A 15200-nucleotide genomic window follows, 5' to 3' on the forward strand; every position below is an offset into this window, starting at 1 on the left:
AGCCACTATTTTAGGGGTGAGGGTACTCCGTGTATCTTCCCTGTGCTCAAATGAAGGTCTGGCCTGGGTACGGGGGTCCTCCAGCCCCACCTGTGTAAGTCCCAGCACCCCTGGAGAGGTCTGCCCTGCCCTCTGCATCACCCCCTGAGGAATTGCCGTCTCCTGCACCAGATCACCAAGGTGATGCTGCTGAAGGGCTGGCGTTGCGTGGAGTGCATCGTGTGCGAGGTGTGTGGCCAGGCCTCAGACCCCTCCCGCCTCCTGCTCTGTGATGACTGTGACATTAGCTACCACACGTACTGCCTGGACCCCCCACTACTCACCGTGCCGAAGGGTGGCTGGAAGTGCAAGTGGTAAGGAGACTAGCAACTTCAGGTGGGCCTGACATGTTAAGAGTGAGTATGATGTTGAATACATGGCTGAGGCTGGGTTTAGAAGGCCAGGCTGGTTTGGGTGCTCTGGGTAGGTCAGGTGTTGAGGGTCTGTCTTTCTGCCCCCACCAGGTGTGTGTCTTGTATGCAGTGTGGGGCCGCCTCCCCTGGCTTCCACTGTGAATGGCAGAATAGTTACACACACTGCGGGCCCTGTGCCAGCCTGGTGACCTGCCCTATCTGTCATGCCCCCTACGTGGAGGAGGACCTGCTGATCCAGTGTCGCCACTGTGAACGGTGAGGGTGCCCGTCTCCCCCAGATAGGCCCCCCCGCCCCGTTTTCGGCCTTGCGTTGTTTCTGTTCACCTCCTCCTGTCTCCTTTCCACCAGGTGGATGCATGCCGGCTGTGAGAGCCTCTTCACAGAGGATGATGTGGAGCAGGCAGCTGATGAGGGCTTCGACTGCATCTCCTGCCAGCCTTACGTGGTCAAGCCTACTGGTGAGTCCTGGGTGCTAGGGAGCGGGAGGAGGGGTCAGCGCAGGGGTGCCTTGCTCTGGGCCAGGGCCTCCAGCTGTTTGTCCTCTCCACAGCGCCTGTCGCACCTCCAGAGTTGGTACCTATGAAGGTGAAAGAGCCTGGTGAGTCACAATAAATCTGAATGCCAGTGCCAGAGAAGACCCTTAGACACTTAGTCCAGCTCCAGTCCTCCAGTTTTATCTCATTTTTCACAGAAAAGAGGCTAAGACCCAGGGATGTTGAGTGACCTGCCCAAGGTCACCCCGTAGGTCAGTGGTGAAGTTGTGGTGACACTCACAGCCTCTAGGCTCCAAGCAGAATTCCATTTGCCAGCCAGCATGGCCTCTGTACAGCCAGACTCTCATCTTTAGAGAGCACAGAACTCTTTCTGAACTCTGCTCCTTTTCCTTAATGAAGGAGCTCTGCCATCTCCATCCATCATGATGTAGGGACTGCTCCTGGCATCTGGGGCACTATGAGCTGGCATTCGGCAAAGAGGGGCCCTCCTTGGTCCACATAGCCAGAGAACATATTTGGTGACGTGAGGGTTCATCAGGAGCAGAGTCCAGCTTCAGCAGCCGCTGTCTCTCAGACCCCCTCGGGTCACTGCAAGAGCACTCAGGCCTCAGCTGGTGCCCATCGGTGGTCTCTCCTCTGTAGCCCTCAGACCCCAGTCTGGACTTCAGTCTGTCTCTCAGTGCTCTTGTCCCAGCTAGGGACTTAGACGGAAACTCAGAGTCCCAGTTTCCCTGGGGCTCCATGGGGTCACACGCTTCCCCCCTTTGTGCAGAGCCCCAGTACTTTCGCTTCGAGGGCGTGTGGCTGACAGAAACGGGCATGGCGGTGCTGCGTAACCTGACCATGTCGCCTCTGCACAAGCGGCGTCAGAGGCGTGGACGGCCCGGCCTCCCAGGTGAGGCGGGGCTGGAGGGGGCCGAGCCTTCAGAGGTCCTGGGCCCTGATGACAAGAAGGATGGTGACCTGGACACGGACGAGCTGCTCAAGGCTGAAGGTCAGCCTAGGGGGTCTCGGGGAGCATGCCTGTGAGAGTTGATGTTGGGTCAGGGCAGCATTGTCACTCCCAGTCACCCTTGGGCCCCTGTGGGTCTTGTCCGATGGCTCTGTGACAGCGAACTTAGCTGTCTGTTCTTTTTTTTTTTTTTTTTGCCTGTGTTGTGTCTTTGTTGCTGCATGTGAACTTTCTCTAGTTGCTGTGAGTAGGGGCTACTCTGTAGTTGCAGTAGACAGGCTTCTCATTGTGGTGGCTTCTCTTGTTGCAGAGCATGGGCCCTAGGGTGTGCGGGTTTTAGTAGTTGTGGCTCACAGGCTTAGTTGCTCCTTGGTGTGTGGAATCTTCCTGGACCAGGGATCAAACCCATGTCCCCTGCATTGGCAGGCAGATTCTTAACCACTGGACCATTTGGGGAGTCCCCAGTTCTCAGTTCTTAACTGACAGGATGACAGGGTTCAAAGGGTCCAAGCCTCTGACCTGTCTCCATCTCTTTTGTCTCCACACACAGGTAGTGTGGAGCACATGGAGTGCGAAATTAAACTGGAGGGTCCTGTCAGCCCTGATGGAGAGCCTGGCAAAGAGGAGACCGAGGAGAGCAAAAAACGCAAACGCAAACCCTATCGGCCTGGTGAGGCCCTGGGATGTGGGTGGGATGGTGAGGGGCAGCTTACCAGGTCCCCAGCGGCTTCTCAGCCTCAGCTCTGCCTCCTTACAGGCATCGGTGGTTTCATGGTGCGACAGCGGAAATCCCACACACGTGTGAAAAAAGGGCCTGCAGCACAGGCGGAGGTGTTGAGTGGGGATGGGCAGCCCGACGAGGGTGAGACGGGTGAGGGCTCCAGTGGGGCCTGGGAGAAGGTGGGGCTCGCAGGACCCTTGGGACACTGCCAGGGAGGCCGGGGGCAGGGGTGCTCTCAAAGGGTCAAGGAGGTAGTGGGCCCAATTGGTGTCGGGGGAGAATAGGCAGAAAGTGTCCCCAGGCCAGCCTGGGAGCAGCATGCTCACAGTCCCCAGAGAGGCTAACCCTCCTGTTGGGTCCTCAGTGTTGCCTACTGACCTGCCTGCCGAGGGCTCTGTGGACCAGAGCTTAGCCGATGGGGATGAGAAGAAGAAGCAGCAGCGGCGAGGGCGCAAGAAGAACAAACTGGAGGACATGTTCCCTGCTTACCTGCAGGTGGGTCTTAGGCTCTGAAGGCCACTGGCCAGGCTCCTGGCCCGCAGGGCCTGAGAAAGCCTGTTTCTTTCCGCCTCCTCCCACAGGAAGCCTTCTTTGGGAAGGAGCTGCTAGACCTGAGCCGGAAGGCCCTGTTTGCAGTTGGCGTGGGCCGGCCAAGCTTTGCATTGGGAACCCCCAAAGCCAAGGGCGATGGAGGCTCAGAGAGGAAGGAGCTCCCGACCTCACAGAAAGGTCAGTCATGTGGGGGTAAGGTAGTCTGAAGGGGTCCAACCTCAGTTTGTAGTTGGAAGCTGGTAAGAGATTTTGGTGTGAAATGGGCTGGTCTCTAGGAGTTGAGGGTTGGCCAAGGGCCCTGGCCTTGGTGCTGGGGTCCTGTTCTGGGCATCTCTGATTGAAGTGGGGCTGTTGCTCATAGGAGATGATGGTCCAGATGTTGCAGATGAAGAATCCCGTGGCCCTGAGAGCAAGGCTGATACACCAGGTGAGGGCTTCTGGGAGGGCTGGGTGCCATCTTGGTTTTGCTTCTGTCAACCTGTTCTGCCCCTGAGCACCATCAAGGTTGGAGGCTGGAAAGTGTTTCAGGCTTTCTGTGGTCCTTGCCAGAGTGGCAAGTGTGGTGGCTCCACACCGACCTTAGCTGATGGGCTTTTCTTGGCAATTGCAGGACCTGAGGATGGTGGCATAAAGGCATCCCCAGTGCCCAGTGACCCCGAGAAGCCAGGCACCCCGGGTGAAGGGATGCTTAGCTCTGACTTAGACAGGATTCCCACAGAAGGTGAGGCTGGGACCCATAGTCGGCATGTAAAAAGGTCCTCTCCTCTGCCTGAGGGACTCATTTATATTGCTCCTCTGGTGGGGAGTCATGGGCACCTTCCCTGGTATCCCCTGAGCCCTAGTCTTCCTCAGCAGCATCTTTCCTTGATCCCTCACAGAACTGCCTAAGATGGAATCCAAGGACCTGCAGCAGCTTTTCAAGGACGTTCTGGGTTCCGAACGAGAGCAGCATCTGGGTTGCGGAACCCCTGGCCTGGACGGCAGCCGGACACCGCTGCAGAGGCCCTTTCTTCAAGGTGAGCTGATGGGGGTGGTTTGAAGACTGTGTGGGCAGGTACCATCAAGCCTGCCTCCAGACCGGGCCGCTTGCTCCCTCTCTCTGATCCTGTGCTTCTTGTAGGTGGACTCCCTTTGGGCAATCTCCCCTCCAACAGCCCAATGGACTCTTACCCGGGCCTCTGCCAGTCCCCATTCCTGGATTCTAGGTTGGTATTTGTGCTTAACCTCTGTGGGCAGTCCCTTCCCTCCAGTGGGGCCACGCTGGGGGAGGGAACGTTGGACTCTCGGGTGCTGCTGTGGCAACCCCTCCCTCCCTCTGCTGCCTTATAGTGACTGTCCTCTGTTGGGGCAGGGCAGTAGCCTGGGGACTCTGGGCAGTTTGTCTGGGGTGGGGCTTGGCATCCCTGCCCTCTGTGACTCTCTGCCCCTGCGCCCCAGGGAGCGCGGGGGCTTCTTTAGCCCAGAACCCGGTGAGCCAGACAGCCCCTGGACAGGCTCGGGGGGCACCACGCCCTCCACCCCCACCACCCCCACCACGGAGGGTGAGGGCGACGGGCTCTCCTATAATCAGCGGAGTCTTCAGCGCTGGGAGAAGGACGAGGAGTTGGGCCAGCTTTCCACCATCTCACCTGTGCTGTACGCCAATATTAACTTCCCCAGTCTCAAGCAGGATTACCCAGGTACCTGTGGGACAGAGCAAGGGAGACAGCCTGCAACACGACCAGCGCAGGGGTCACCTGCCAGTTCTCCTCTCACACATCGTCTCTGTCCTCCAGACTGGTCAAGCCGCTGCAAACAAATCATGAAGCTGTGGAGAAAAGTTCCAGCTGCTGATAAAGCCCCCTACCTGGTGAGACAGAAGGAGCCTGGAGTGGCGTGGGAAATGAGTCATGGGCGGCATGTCTTCGGGAAAGTCACCCTCATTCCTTCTACTCCCCACTTTCATAGCAGCTGGGCCAGTAGGGGTCGGCTTCTGGGTGGGGAGTGTGAGGGCATGGTAAGGGAGTGGGACTGGGCTTGAGACTGAGTCCCAGCCTCAGGCTGTGTCCTCTGTTCCTCAGCAAAAGGCCAAAGATAACCGGGCAGCTCACCGCATCAACAAGGTGCAGAAGGTGAGCGGGCTCAGGGTGCGCAGAGGCATCCAAGTCTGGTTGTGGGGCAGCCTCCCTGCAGGTGGGGGTCAGAGGGCCTACCCACAGCAGCCTGACTGTTCTCTACCTGGTTTCCTCCTGTAGCAGGCTGAGAGCCAGATCAACAAGCAGACCAAGGTGGGCGACATGGCCCGCAAGACTGACCGACCGGCCCTACATCTCCGCATTCCCCCCCAGCCAGGGGCCCTGGGTAGTCCGCCTCCCGCTGCTGCCCCCACCATTTTCATTGGCAGCCCCACTCCCCCCGCTGGCTTGTCTACCTCTGCGGACGGGTTCCTGAAGCCGCCGGCGGGCACGGTGCCTGGCCCCGACTCGCCTGGTGAGCTCTTCCTCAAGCTCCCGCCCCAGGTGCCCGCCCAAGTGCCTTCGCAGGACCCCTTTGGACTGGCCTCTGCCTATGCTCTGGAGCCCCGCTTCCCCACAGTACCACCCACCTACCCTCCCTATCCTAGTCCAACTGGGGCCCCTGCACCGCCCCCGACGCTGGGTGCCTCGTCTCGTCCTGGGACTGGCCAGCCAGGGGAGTTCCACACTACCCCACCTGGCACCCCCCGACACCAGCCCTCCACGCCTGATCCCTTCCTCAAACCCCGCTGCCCCTCCCTGGACAACCTGGCTGTGCCTGAGAGCCCAGGGGGAGGGGGAGGCAAGGCTGCTGAGCCTCTGCTGTCGCCCCTGCCTTTTGGGGAGTCTCGGAAGGCCCTGGAGGTGAAGAAGGAAGAGCTTGGGGGATCCTCTCCGAGCTATGGGCCCCCAAACCTGGGCTTTGTTGACTCTCCCTCCTCAGGCCCCCACCTGGGTGGCCTGGAGTTAAAGGCACCTGATGTTTTCAAAGCCCCCCTGACCCCTCGGGCATCTCAGGTAGAGCCCCAGAGCCCGGGCTTGGGCCTAAGGCCCCAGGAGCCACCCCCTGCCCAGGCTTTGGCCCCTTCTCCTCCCAGCCACTCGGACATCTTTCGCCCTGGTCCCTACCCTGACCCCTACGCCCAACCCCCGCTGACCCCTCGGCCCCAGCCCCCACCACCTGAGAGCTGCTGTGCCCTGCCTCCCCGCTCACTGCCCTCTGACCCTTTCTCCCGAGTGCCCGCCAGTCCCCAGTCCCAGTCCAGCTCCCAGTCCCCCTTAACACCCCGTCCTCTGTCTGCTGAGGCTTTCTGCCCATCCCCTGTTACCCCTCGCTTCCAGTCCCCTGACCCTTATTCCCGTCCACCCTCGCGCCCTCAGTCCCGGGATCCATTTGCCCCATTGCATAAGCCCCCCCGCCCCCAGCCCTCTGAAGTTGCCTTCAAGGCTGGGCCTCTAGCCCACACTCCGCTGGGGGCTGGGGGTTTCCCAGCAGCCCTGCCCTCAGGGCCAGCAGGTGAGCTCCATGCCAAGGTCCCAAGTGTGCAACCCCCCAATTTTGCCCGGTCCCCTGGGACCAGTGCATTTGTGGGCACCCCTTCTCCCATGCGTTTCACTTTCCCTCAGGCGGTCGGGGAGCCTCCCTTAAAGCCCCCTGTCCCTCAGCCTGGTCTCCCTCCACCCCATGGGATCAACAGCCATTTTGGGCCCGGCCCTACCATGGGCAAGCCTCAAAGCACAAACTACGCAGTAGCCGCAGGGAACTTCCGCCCATCGGGCAGCCCCCTGGGGCCCAACAGCGGGCCCGCAGGAGAGGGCTACGGGCCGTCCCCGCTGCGCCCCCCGTCAGTCCTTCCCCAACCCGCACCCGACGGGCCCCTCCCCTGCCTGCCCCATGGGGCCACACCACGGGCGGGCATCACCTCTCCGGTCGAGAAGCGAGAAGACCCAGGGGCTGGCACGGGCAGCTCTTTGGCGGTACCTGAGCTTTCAGGTACCCAGGACCCAGGCATGTCTGGCCTCAGTCAGACAGAACTAGAGAAGCAGCGACAGGTGGGTCAACATCTCTGTTTGTGGGCCAGCCCTTTGGGCTTTGGTGCTCGTCCAGTGGACTTACTGTCTTGTCTGTACTCTGCACAGCGCCAGCGACTGCGGGAGCTGTTGATTCGGCAGCAGATGCAGCGCAACACCCTTCGGCAGGAGAAGGAGACTGCGGCAGCTGCCGGAGCAGTGGGACCCCCAGGCAGCTGGGGTGCTGAGCCTAGTAGCCCTGCATTTGAGCAGCTGGGTCGAGGCCAGACCCCCTTTGCTGGGACCCAGGTAGGTAGAGTGGCAAGGGGTGGTAGATCCAAGATGCAGAAGGTGGCCGCACTTTCATCTACCCTCATCTTTCCTAGGACAAGAGCAGCCTTGTGGGGCTGCCCCCAAGCAAGCTGGGTGGCCCCATCCTGGGGCCAGGGGCTTTCCCCAGTGATGACCGACTCTCTCGGCCACCTCCACCAGCCACCCCTTCCTCTATGGATGTTAACAGCCGGTGAGGCTCCTGGGCTTCCCTCGGGGAAAAATCAAGGGAGTATATTATATCCAGTGTGGACTGCCCCTGATTTTCCTGTCTGTCTAATCCTCAGCATCACTTTCTTTTCTTTCCCATTCTTTCCCCCTCACTGTGTTAACTTTTTCCTTCTTTAGGGATGCCCATGTTCTAGCTCTTTTTTCATTCTGATTTTTTCTTACTACTGCGTATACTTCCAGGCAATTGGTGGGGGGCTCCCAAGCCTTCTATCAGCGAGCACCGTATCCTGGGTCCCTGCCCTTACAGCAGCAGCAGCAGCAGCAACTGTGGCAGCAGCAGCAACAGGCAACAGCAGCAGCTTCCATGCGACTTACCATGTCTGCGCGCTTTCCCTCAACTCCTGGGCCTGAACTTGGTCGCCAAACCCTAGGTTCCCCTTTGGCTGGAATTTCCAACCGCCTGCCTGGCCCTGGTGAACCAGTGCCTGGCCCAGCTGGTCCTGCCCAGTTCATTGAGTTGCGGCACAATGTACAGAAAGGACTCGGACCGGGGGGGCCTCCATTTCCCGGTCAGGGCCCTCCACAGAGACCCCGTTTTTACCCTGTAACTGAGGATTCCCACCGACTGGCCCCTGAAGGGCTTCGTGGCCTAGCAGTCTCAGGCCTTCCTCCACAGAAACCTTCAGCCCCACCAGCTCCTGAACTAAACAACAGCCTCCATCCAACGCCCCACACCAAGGGTCCCAACCTGCCCACTGGCTTGGAGCTAGTCAGCCGGCCCCCCTCCAGCACTGAGCTTGGCCGCCCCCCTCCTCTGGCCCTGGAAGCTGGAAAACTACCTTGTGAGGATCCTGAGCTGGATGATGACTTTGATGCCCACAAGGCCTTGGAGGACGATGAGGAGCTTGCTCACTTGGGCCTGGGTGTGGATGTGGCCAAGGGAGACGATGAGCTGGGTACTCTGGAAAACCTAGAGACCAATGATCCCCACCTCGATGACCTGCTCAATGGGGATGAGTTTGACCTGCTGGCCTATACTGACCCTGAGCTGGACACGGGGGACAAGAAGGACATCTTCAATGAGCATCTGAGGCTGGTGGAGTCGGCCAATGAAAAGGCTGAACGAGAGGCTCTGTTGCGAGGGGTGGAGCCAGGACCCTTGGGCCCCGAGGAGCGCCCTCCCCCGGCTGCTGATGCGCCTGAGCCCCGTCTGGCATCAGGGCTTCCCGAGGTGAAGCCCAAGGTGGAGGAGGGTGGGCGCCACCCTTCCCCTTGCCAGTTTACCATTACCACCCCCAAGGCAGAGCCAGCACCTGTCACCACTTCCCTAGGCCTGGGGGTGAAGCCAGGTCAGAGTGTGACGGGCAGCCGGGACACTCGAATGGGCACAGGACCTTTTTCTAGCAGTGGGCACACAGCTGAGAAGGTCCCCTTTGGGACCACAGGAGGACCACCAGCTCACCTGCTGACGCCCAGCCCACTGAGTGGCCCGGGAGGGTCCTCCCTACTGGAAAAGTTTGAGCTAGAGAGTGGGGCCCTGACTTTGCCTGGTGGACATGCATCTGGGGATGAGCTGGACAAGATGGAGAGCTCACTGGTAGCCAGTGAGTTACCCCTGCTCATTGAGGACCTGTTGGAACATGAGAAGAAAGAGCTGCAGAAGAAGCAGCAGCTTTCAGCGCAGCTGCAGCCTGTGCAGCAGCAGCAGCCCCAGCAGCATTCCCTGCTGTCCACCCCAGGCCCTGCCCAGGCTGTGTCTTTGCCCCATGAGGGCTCTTCTCCCAATTTGGCTGGCCCTCAACAGCAGCTTTCCCTGGGACTTGGAGGCTCCCGACAGCCAGGCTTGGCCCAACCATTGATGCCCACCCAGCCACCAGCTCATGCCCTCCAGCAGCGCCTGGCCCCATCCATGGCCATGGTATCCAACCAAGGGCATATGCTAAGTGGGCAGCATGGGGGACAGGCAGGCTTGGTGCCCCAGCAGAACCCACAGCCAGTGCTGGCACAGAAGCCCATGGGTACCATGCCACCGTCCATGTGCATGAAACCACAGCAGCTGGCAATGCAGCAGCAGTTGGCTAACAGCTTTTTCCCAGATACAGGTAATCTCATCTTGGGGGAGAGACTGGCTTAGTAACTCAGGAGTGATCACGGTTACCACTAACTGAATTCTCTCTGAGGCTGCAGACTCAAGATACTCCCTAGTTAAAGGAGACCAGACTCAGAGAGTGGTGTAGGCAGAAACACTGTAGCTTTTAAGGGAGAATAGTGCCTGGTGTCTAGCAGGTGTTCAGATGTTTGAGTGAGTGAACGGAATGGACACCTGAAGTCTGATTAGCAGAGTCCTTGTAGCTGTGGTGAGACCCAGAGCTTAGGACTTGGAGCAGAGTGGTGCGAGAAGTAGTTGGCCTGGTAAAAGATGTAGTCAGACTTAGTGGCAGGAAAGTCAGGTGTATTTGGAGACCATGAGTGGACTGGTTAGGCTGGGGTAGGCTTTGTGGAAGGAAGTGTGTGGGCACTGCCGTAACTTTGGAAAGGTGAGGTGGGGGCCCAGATTGAAGAAGACATCAAAGTATAATAGTATCTATTGAATAATGACTGCTAAACACTGTGCTGAGCACTTTGCATTTACTGTGTGATATAATCATCACAACAAAAACATTAAGTAGGTACCATTATTATTTCTTTTTAACTTTTAATTTTGTATTGGGGTATAGTTGGTTGACAATGTGAGAGCATCAGGTGAACAGCTAAGGGACTCAGCCATACGTATACATGCATCCATTCTCCCCCAAAGTCCCCTCCCATCTCGGCCACCACATAACATAGAGCAGAGTTCTGTGTGCTATACAATAGGTCCTTGGTTATCCATTTAAAATATAGCAGTGTGTACACGTAATAGGTCCTATTATTATCTTATAGAAAAGGAAACTGAGGCAGAAAGATTCACTTGCTCGATATCCTACAACTAACAGTTGGAATTTGAAGCCTGGCCCTCATATCCTTTTAACTGTTTTACCACTTCAGAATAACCAGGAGGAGGTGTTTGGTTAATCTTCTTAAAAGTAGGGAGTCAGTTAAGCTTTCTGAGTAGTGGAGAAATATGCAGTGTGTAAGATTTTAGGATGATTTGGTGTCTGCTTGTTTCTCTTTTTCTACCCAGTGTCCTGGACAGGCAGAAGAGTGGTTTGTAGGTGGTGTGTGTTGTGGCCAAAGCAACTCTGGCATTGGGCTTTGGCACTGTGCCCACATCTTGGGTTCTTGGGCTGCACTTAGTTGTCCTAAGAACATGACTTTTGAAGAATGCTTTTTAGGTCATAAAGTAAACTTGTATTCTGGTCATATTTGATCTTCTCAGTAGCTCCGTGAGATAAGCAGAATAAGGAATCATGATCTCTGTCAAATAGAAGAATAAACTGAGGCTCATAGAGGTGAAATGACTTTAATACATTCATTCAGTAAATATTTACTGAGTACCTTTTCCTAACACCATGCAAGTAAAAACAGCTATGTGTCCTGTGAATAATAGAATTGAGTCACCTATGCTACCTGGCTCCTAGTCCAGTGGTCTTTCCACCATGCCATGTCATTGTTCTGCTTGGCTTGGTGGAAGTCAAGGAGTTGCAACACCAGACATTGACCTCAATGCCAGGCTCACTTGGCTTTTCTGTCTCTAGACCTGGACAAATTCGCTGCAGAAGATATCATTGATCCTATTGCAAAGGCCAAGATGGTGGCTTTGAAAGGCATCAAGAAGGTGATGGCTCAGGGCAGCATTGGAGTGGCACCTGGTATGAACAGGTAAGATGAATGGGATGGGAGCATTGGCTTTTTCCTTTTCCAGTCCTTCCCCTATTCTTCATGATCCTCCTTCCTACTTGTCCCACCTCTTTGTCCTTCAACTTTCCCCATCGCTAACTCATCCTCTTTGCATTGGCGGACTCCAGGCAGCAAGTGTCCCTGCTAGCTCAGAGGCTCTCAGGGGGGCCCAGCAGTGATCTGCAGAACCACGTGGCATCTGGGAGTGGCCAGGTAAATGGTCTGGTGGGAGCAGGAACTTGGCTTCTATGCCTTCGAGCCACCCTTCTTAGGGCCTGGTACAGAACAATGACCCTTCAACAGTCTTTCTCATCCCAGGAGCGGGGTGCCGGTGACTCCTCCCAGCCTCGTCCCAATCCACCCACTTTTGCCCAGGGAGTGATCAGTGAGTATGGTGATGGGGAGGAATGTGCAAGGAAGTGGCTTGGGGAAAGAGGGGTTTGGATCCCCTGACACCCATCCACTTCCTTTCCCAGATGAGGCTGACCAGCGGCAGTATGAGGAGTGGCTGTTCCATACCCAGCAGCTCCTACAAATGCAACTGAAGGTGCTAGAGGAGCAGATAGGGGTGCACCGCAAGTCCCGGAAAGCCCTGTGTGCCAAGCAGCGCACTGCCAAGAAGGCTGGCCGGGAGTTCCCCGAGGCTGATGCTGAGAAGCTAAAGCTGGTTACAGAACAACAGAGCAAGATCCAGAAACAGCTGGATCAGGTAGGAAAGGCAGACTTCAGCCTAGCAACCAGGAACCTGGGAAGAAGGGTGGCACAGGTGGGTAGCCTCCCTGCTGACCTCCCTAACCTTCCCGTGTTAGGTCCGGAAGCAGCAGAAGGAGCACACTAACTTAATGGCAGAATATCGGAATAAGCAGCAGCAGCAGCAACAGCAGCAGCAGCAACAGCAGCAGCACTCAGCCGTACTTGCCCTTAGCCCTTCCCAGAGTCCCCGGCTACTCACCAAGCTTCCTGGTCAGCTGCTCCCAGGTCATGGGCTGCAGCCACCTCAAGGACCCCCTGGGGGGCAGGCTGCAGGTCTTCGCCTGACCCCCGGGGGCATGGCCCTACCTGGACAGCCTGGTGGCCCCTTCCTCAACACCACCCTGGCCCAACAGCAGCAACAGCAACATTCTGGTGGAGCTGGGGCCCTGGCTGGCCCCTCAGGGGGCTTTTTCCCTGGCAACCTTGCTCTTCGAGGCTTGGGACCTGACTCAAGGCTTTTACAGGAAAGGCAGCTGCAGCTCCAACAGCAGCGCATGCAGCTGGCCCAGAAACTGCAACAGCAGCAGCAGCAGCATCTCCTAGGACAGGTGGCAATCCAGCAGCAACAGCAGCAGGGTCCAGGAGTACAGGCAAACCAGGCTCTGGGTCCCAAGCCCCAGGGCCTTCTGCCTCCCAGCAGCCACCAGGGCCTCTTGGTCCAGCAGCTGTCCCCCCAACCACCCCAGGGGCCCCAGAGCATGCTGGGCCCTGCCCAGGTGGCAGTATTGCAGCAGCAGCAACCACACCCTGGAGCTTTGGGCCCCCAGGGCCCTCACAGACAGGTGCTCCTGACCCAGCCGCGGGTGCTAAGTTCTCCCCAGATGGCACAGCAGGGTCAGGGCCTAATGGGACACCGGCTGGTCACATCCCAGCAGCAGCAACAGCACCAACAGCAAGGATCCATGGCCGGGCTTTCCCATCTTCAGCAGGGTCTGATGCCACACAATGGGCAGCCCAAACTGGGCGCTCAGCCCATGGCCGCCTTGCAGCAGCAACAGTTGCAACAGCAGCAGCAGCAGCAGCAACTTCAACAACACCAACAGCTTCAACAACAGCAGCAGCAACAGCAGCTACAACAACAGCAACAGCAGCTACAACAACAGCAGCAGCAGTTACAACAGCAGCAGCAGCAGCAACAGCAGCTTCAGCAGCAGCAGCAACAGCAGCTTCAGCAGCAGCAGCAGCTTCAACAGCAGCAGCAACAGCAGCTTCAACAGCAGCAGCAGCAGCTTCAGCAGCAGCAGCAGCAGCAGCTTCAACAGCAGCAGCAGCAACAGCAGCTTCAACAGCAGCAGCAGCAACAGCAGCTTCAACAGCAGCAGCAGATGGGCCTCTTGAGCCAGAGTCGAGCTTTACTGTCTCCTCAACAGCAACAGCAGCAGCAACAGATGACACTTGGCCCTGGCATGCCAGCCAAGCCTCTGCAACACTTTTCTAGCCCCGGGGCCCTGGGCCCAACCCTCATCCTAACGGGCAAGGAACAAAGCATCGTAGAGACGGCTCTTCCTTCAGAGGCCAGTGAGGGGCCCTCCACACATCAGGGAGGGCCCTTACCAATGGGGACTGTACCAGAGTCCGTGGCCACTGAACCAGGAGAGGTGAAGCCCTCACTATCTGGGGACTCACAACTCCTGCTTGTCCAGCCCCAGGCGCAGCCTCAGCCCAATTCTCTGCAGCTGCAGCCACCTCTGAGGCTCCCAGGACAACAGCAGCCGCCAGTTAACTTGCTCCACACAGCAGGCGCAGGAAGCCATGGGCAACCAGGCAGTGGATCATCTGAGGCCTCGCCTGTGCCCCACCTACTGGCCCAATCCTCTGTTTCCTTAGGGGAACAGCCTGGATCTGTGACCCAGAACCTTCTGAGCTCCCAACAGCCCCTTGGACTAGAGCGGCCTATGCAAAATAACATAGGGCCACAGCCTGCCAAGCCGGGATCTGTCCCGCAGTCTGGCCAGAGCCTGCCAGGGGCTGGGGTCATGCCTACAGTGGGTCAGCTTCGGGCACAGCTCCAAGGAGTCCTGGCCAAAAACCCACAGCTGCGGCATTTGAGTCCTCAGCAGCAGCAGCAGCTCCACGCGCTTCTCATGCAGAGGCAGCTACAGCAGAGTCAGGCAGCACGCCAGGCCCCACCATACCCGGAGCCTGGGACCCAGCCCTCTCCCCTCCAAGGCCTCCTGGGCCGCCAGCCCCAACCTGGGGGCTTCCCTGGATCCCAGACAGGCCCTCTTCAGGAGCTAGGGGCCGGGCTTCGACCTCAGGGCCCACCCCGACTCCCCGCCCCACAAGGAGCCTTATCCACAGGACCAGTTCTTGGCCCTGTCCACCCCACACCTCCACCATCCAGCCCCCAAGAGCCAAAGAGACCTTCCTCCCAATTACCTTCCCCTAGCTCCCAGCTCCCCTCAGAGGCCCAGCTCCCTATCACCCAGCCAGGAACCCCCAAGCCCCAGGGGCCACCCTTGGAGCTTCCTCCTGGGAGGGTCTCACCTGCTGCTGCCCAGCTTGCGGATACCTTCTTTGGCAAGGGACTGGGACCTTGGGACCCCCCAGACCACCTAGCGGAAGCCCAGAAGCTGGAGCAAAGCAGCCTGGCACCTGGGCATCTGGACCAGGTGAATGGGCAGGTGGTACCTGAGCCACCACATCTCAACATCAAGCAGGAGCCTCGGGAAGAGCCGTGTGCCCTGGGGTCCCAGGCGGTGAAGAGGGAGGCCAACGGGGAGCCTGTAGGGGCACCAGGTACCAGCAACCACCTCCTGCTGGCAGGGCCCCGCTCAGAAGCCGGGCATCTGCTCTTGCAGAAGCTTCTACGAGCAAAGAATGTGCAACTCAGTACTGGGCGGGGGCCCGAGGGGCTGCGAGCTGAGATCAACGGGCACATTGACAGCAAGCTTGCTGGGCTGGAGCAGAAACTGCAGGGTACCCCCAGCACCAAGGAGGTGAGTACTCCAGTTAGAGTGGAGCAGACAGTGTGGGGCCTGGAGCCCAGGG

General features: G+C 58.2%; 1 protein-coding gene across 1 annotated transcript in view; it reads left to right on the plus strand.

The window, feature by feature from the left end:
* KMT2D (lysine methyltransferase 2D) overlaps window positions 1-15200 on the plus strand; it is a 33138-nt gene that overhangs the window by 8385 nt on the left and 9553 nt on the right. Inside the window, exons 16-41 of the mRNA XM_068969972.1 lie at window positions 172-353; window positions 504-668; window positions 762-871; window positions 964-1011; window positions 1680-1901; window positions 2410-2529; window positions 2617-2721; window positions 2945-3075; window positions 3162-3309; window positions 3494-3559; window positions 3743-3853; window positions 4011-4148; window positions 4253-4337; window positions 4570-4811; window positions 4908-4981; window positions 5193-5243; window positions 5367-7178; window positions 7266-7445; window positions 7523-7659; window positions 7878-9739; window positions 11315-11438; window positions 11585-11669; window positions 11775-11841; window positions 11933-12165; window positions 12266-13189; window positions 13298-15148. Of these exons, the coding sequence (XP_068826073.1) occupies window positions 172-353; window positions 504-668; window positions 762-871; window positions 964-1011; window positions 1680-1901; window positions 2410-2529; window positions 2617-2721; window positions 2945-3075; window positions 3162-3309; window positions 3494-3559; window positions 3743-3853; window positions 4011-4148; window positions 4253-4337; window positions 4570-4811; window positions 4908-4981; window positions 5193-5243; window positions 5367-7178; window positions 7266-7445; window positions 7523-7659; window positions 7878-9739; window positions 11315-11438; window positions 11585-11669; window positions 11775-11841; window positions 11933-12165; window positions 12266-13189; window positions 13298-15148 (9273 nt within the window). The remainder of the gene's footprint in view (window positions 1-171; window positions 354-503; window positions 669-761; window positions 872-963; window positions 1012-1679; window positions 1902-2409; window positions 2530-2616; window positions 2722-2944; window positions 3076-3161; window positions 3310-3493; window positions 3560-3742; window positions 3854-4010; window positions 4149-4252; window positions 4338-4569; window positions 4812-4907; window positions 4982-5192; window positions 5244-5366; window positions 7179-7265; window positions 7446-7522; window positions 7660-7877; window positions 9740-11314; window positions 11439-11584; window positions 11670-11774; window positions 11842-11932; window positions 12166-12265; window positions 13190-13297; window positions 15149-15200) is intronic.

Source organism: Capricornis sumatraensis, chromosome 4, assembly GCF_032405125.1.
Source record: "Capricornis sumatraensis isolate serow.1 chromosome 4, serow.2, whole genome shotgun sequence".
Lineage (NCBI taxonomy): Eukaryota > Metazoa > Chordata > Mammalia > Artiodactyla > Bovidae > Capricornis > Capricornis sumatraensis.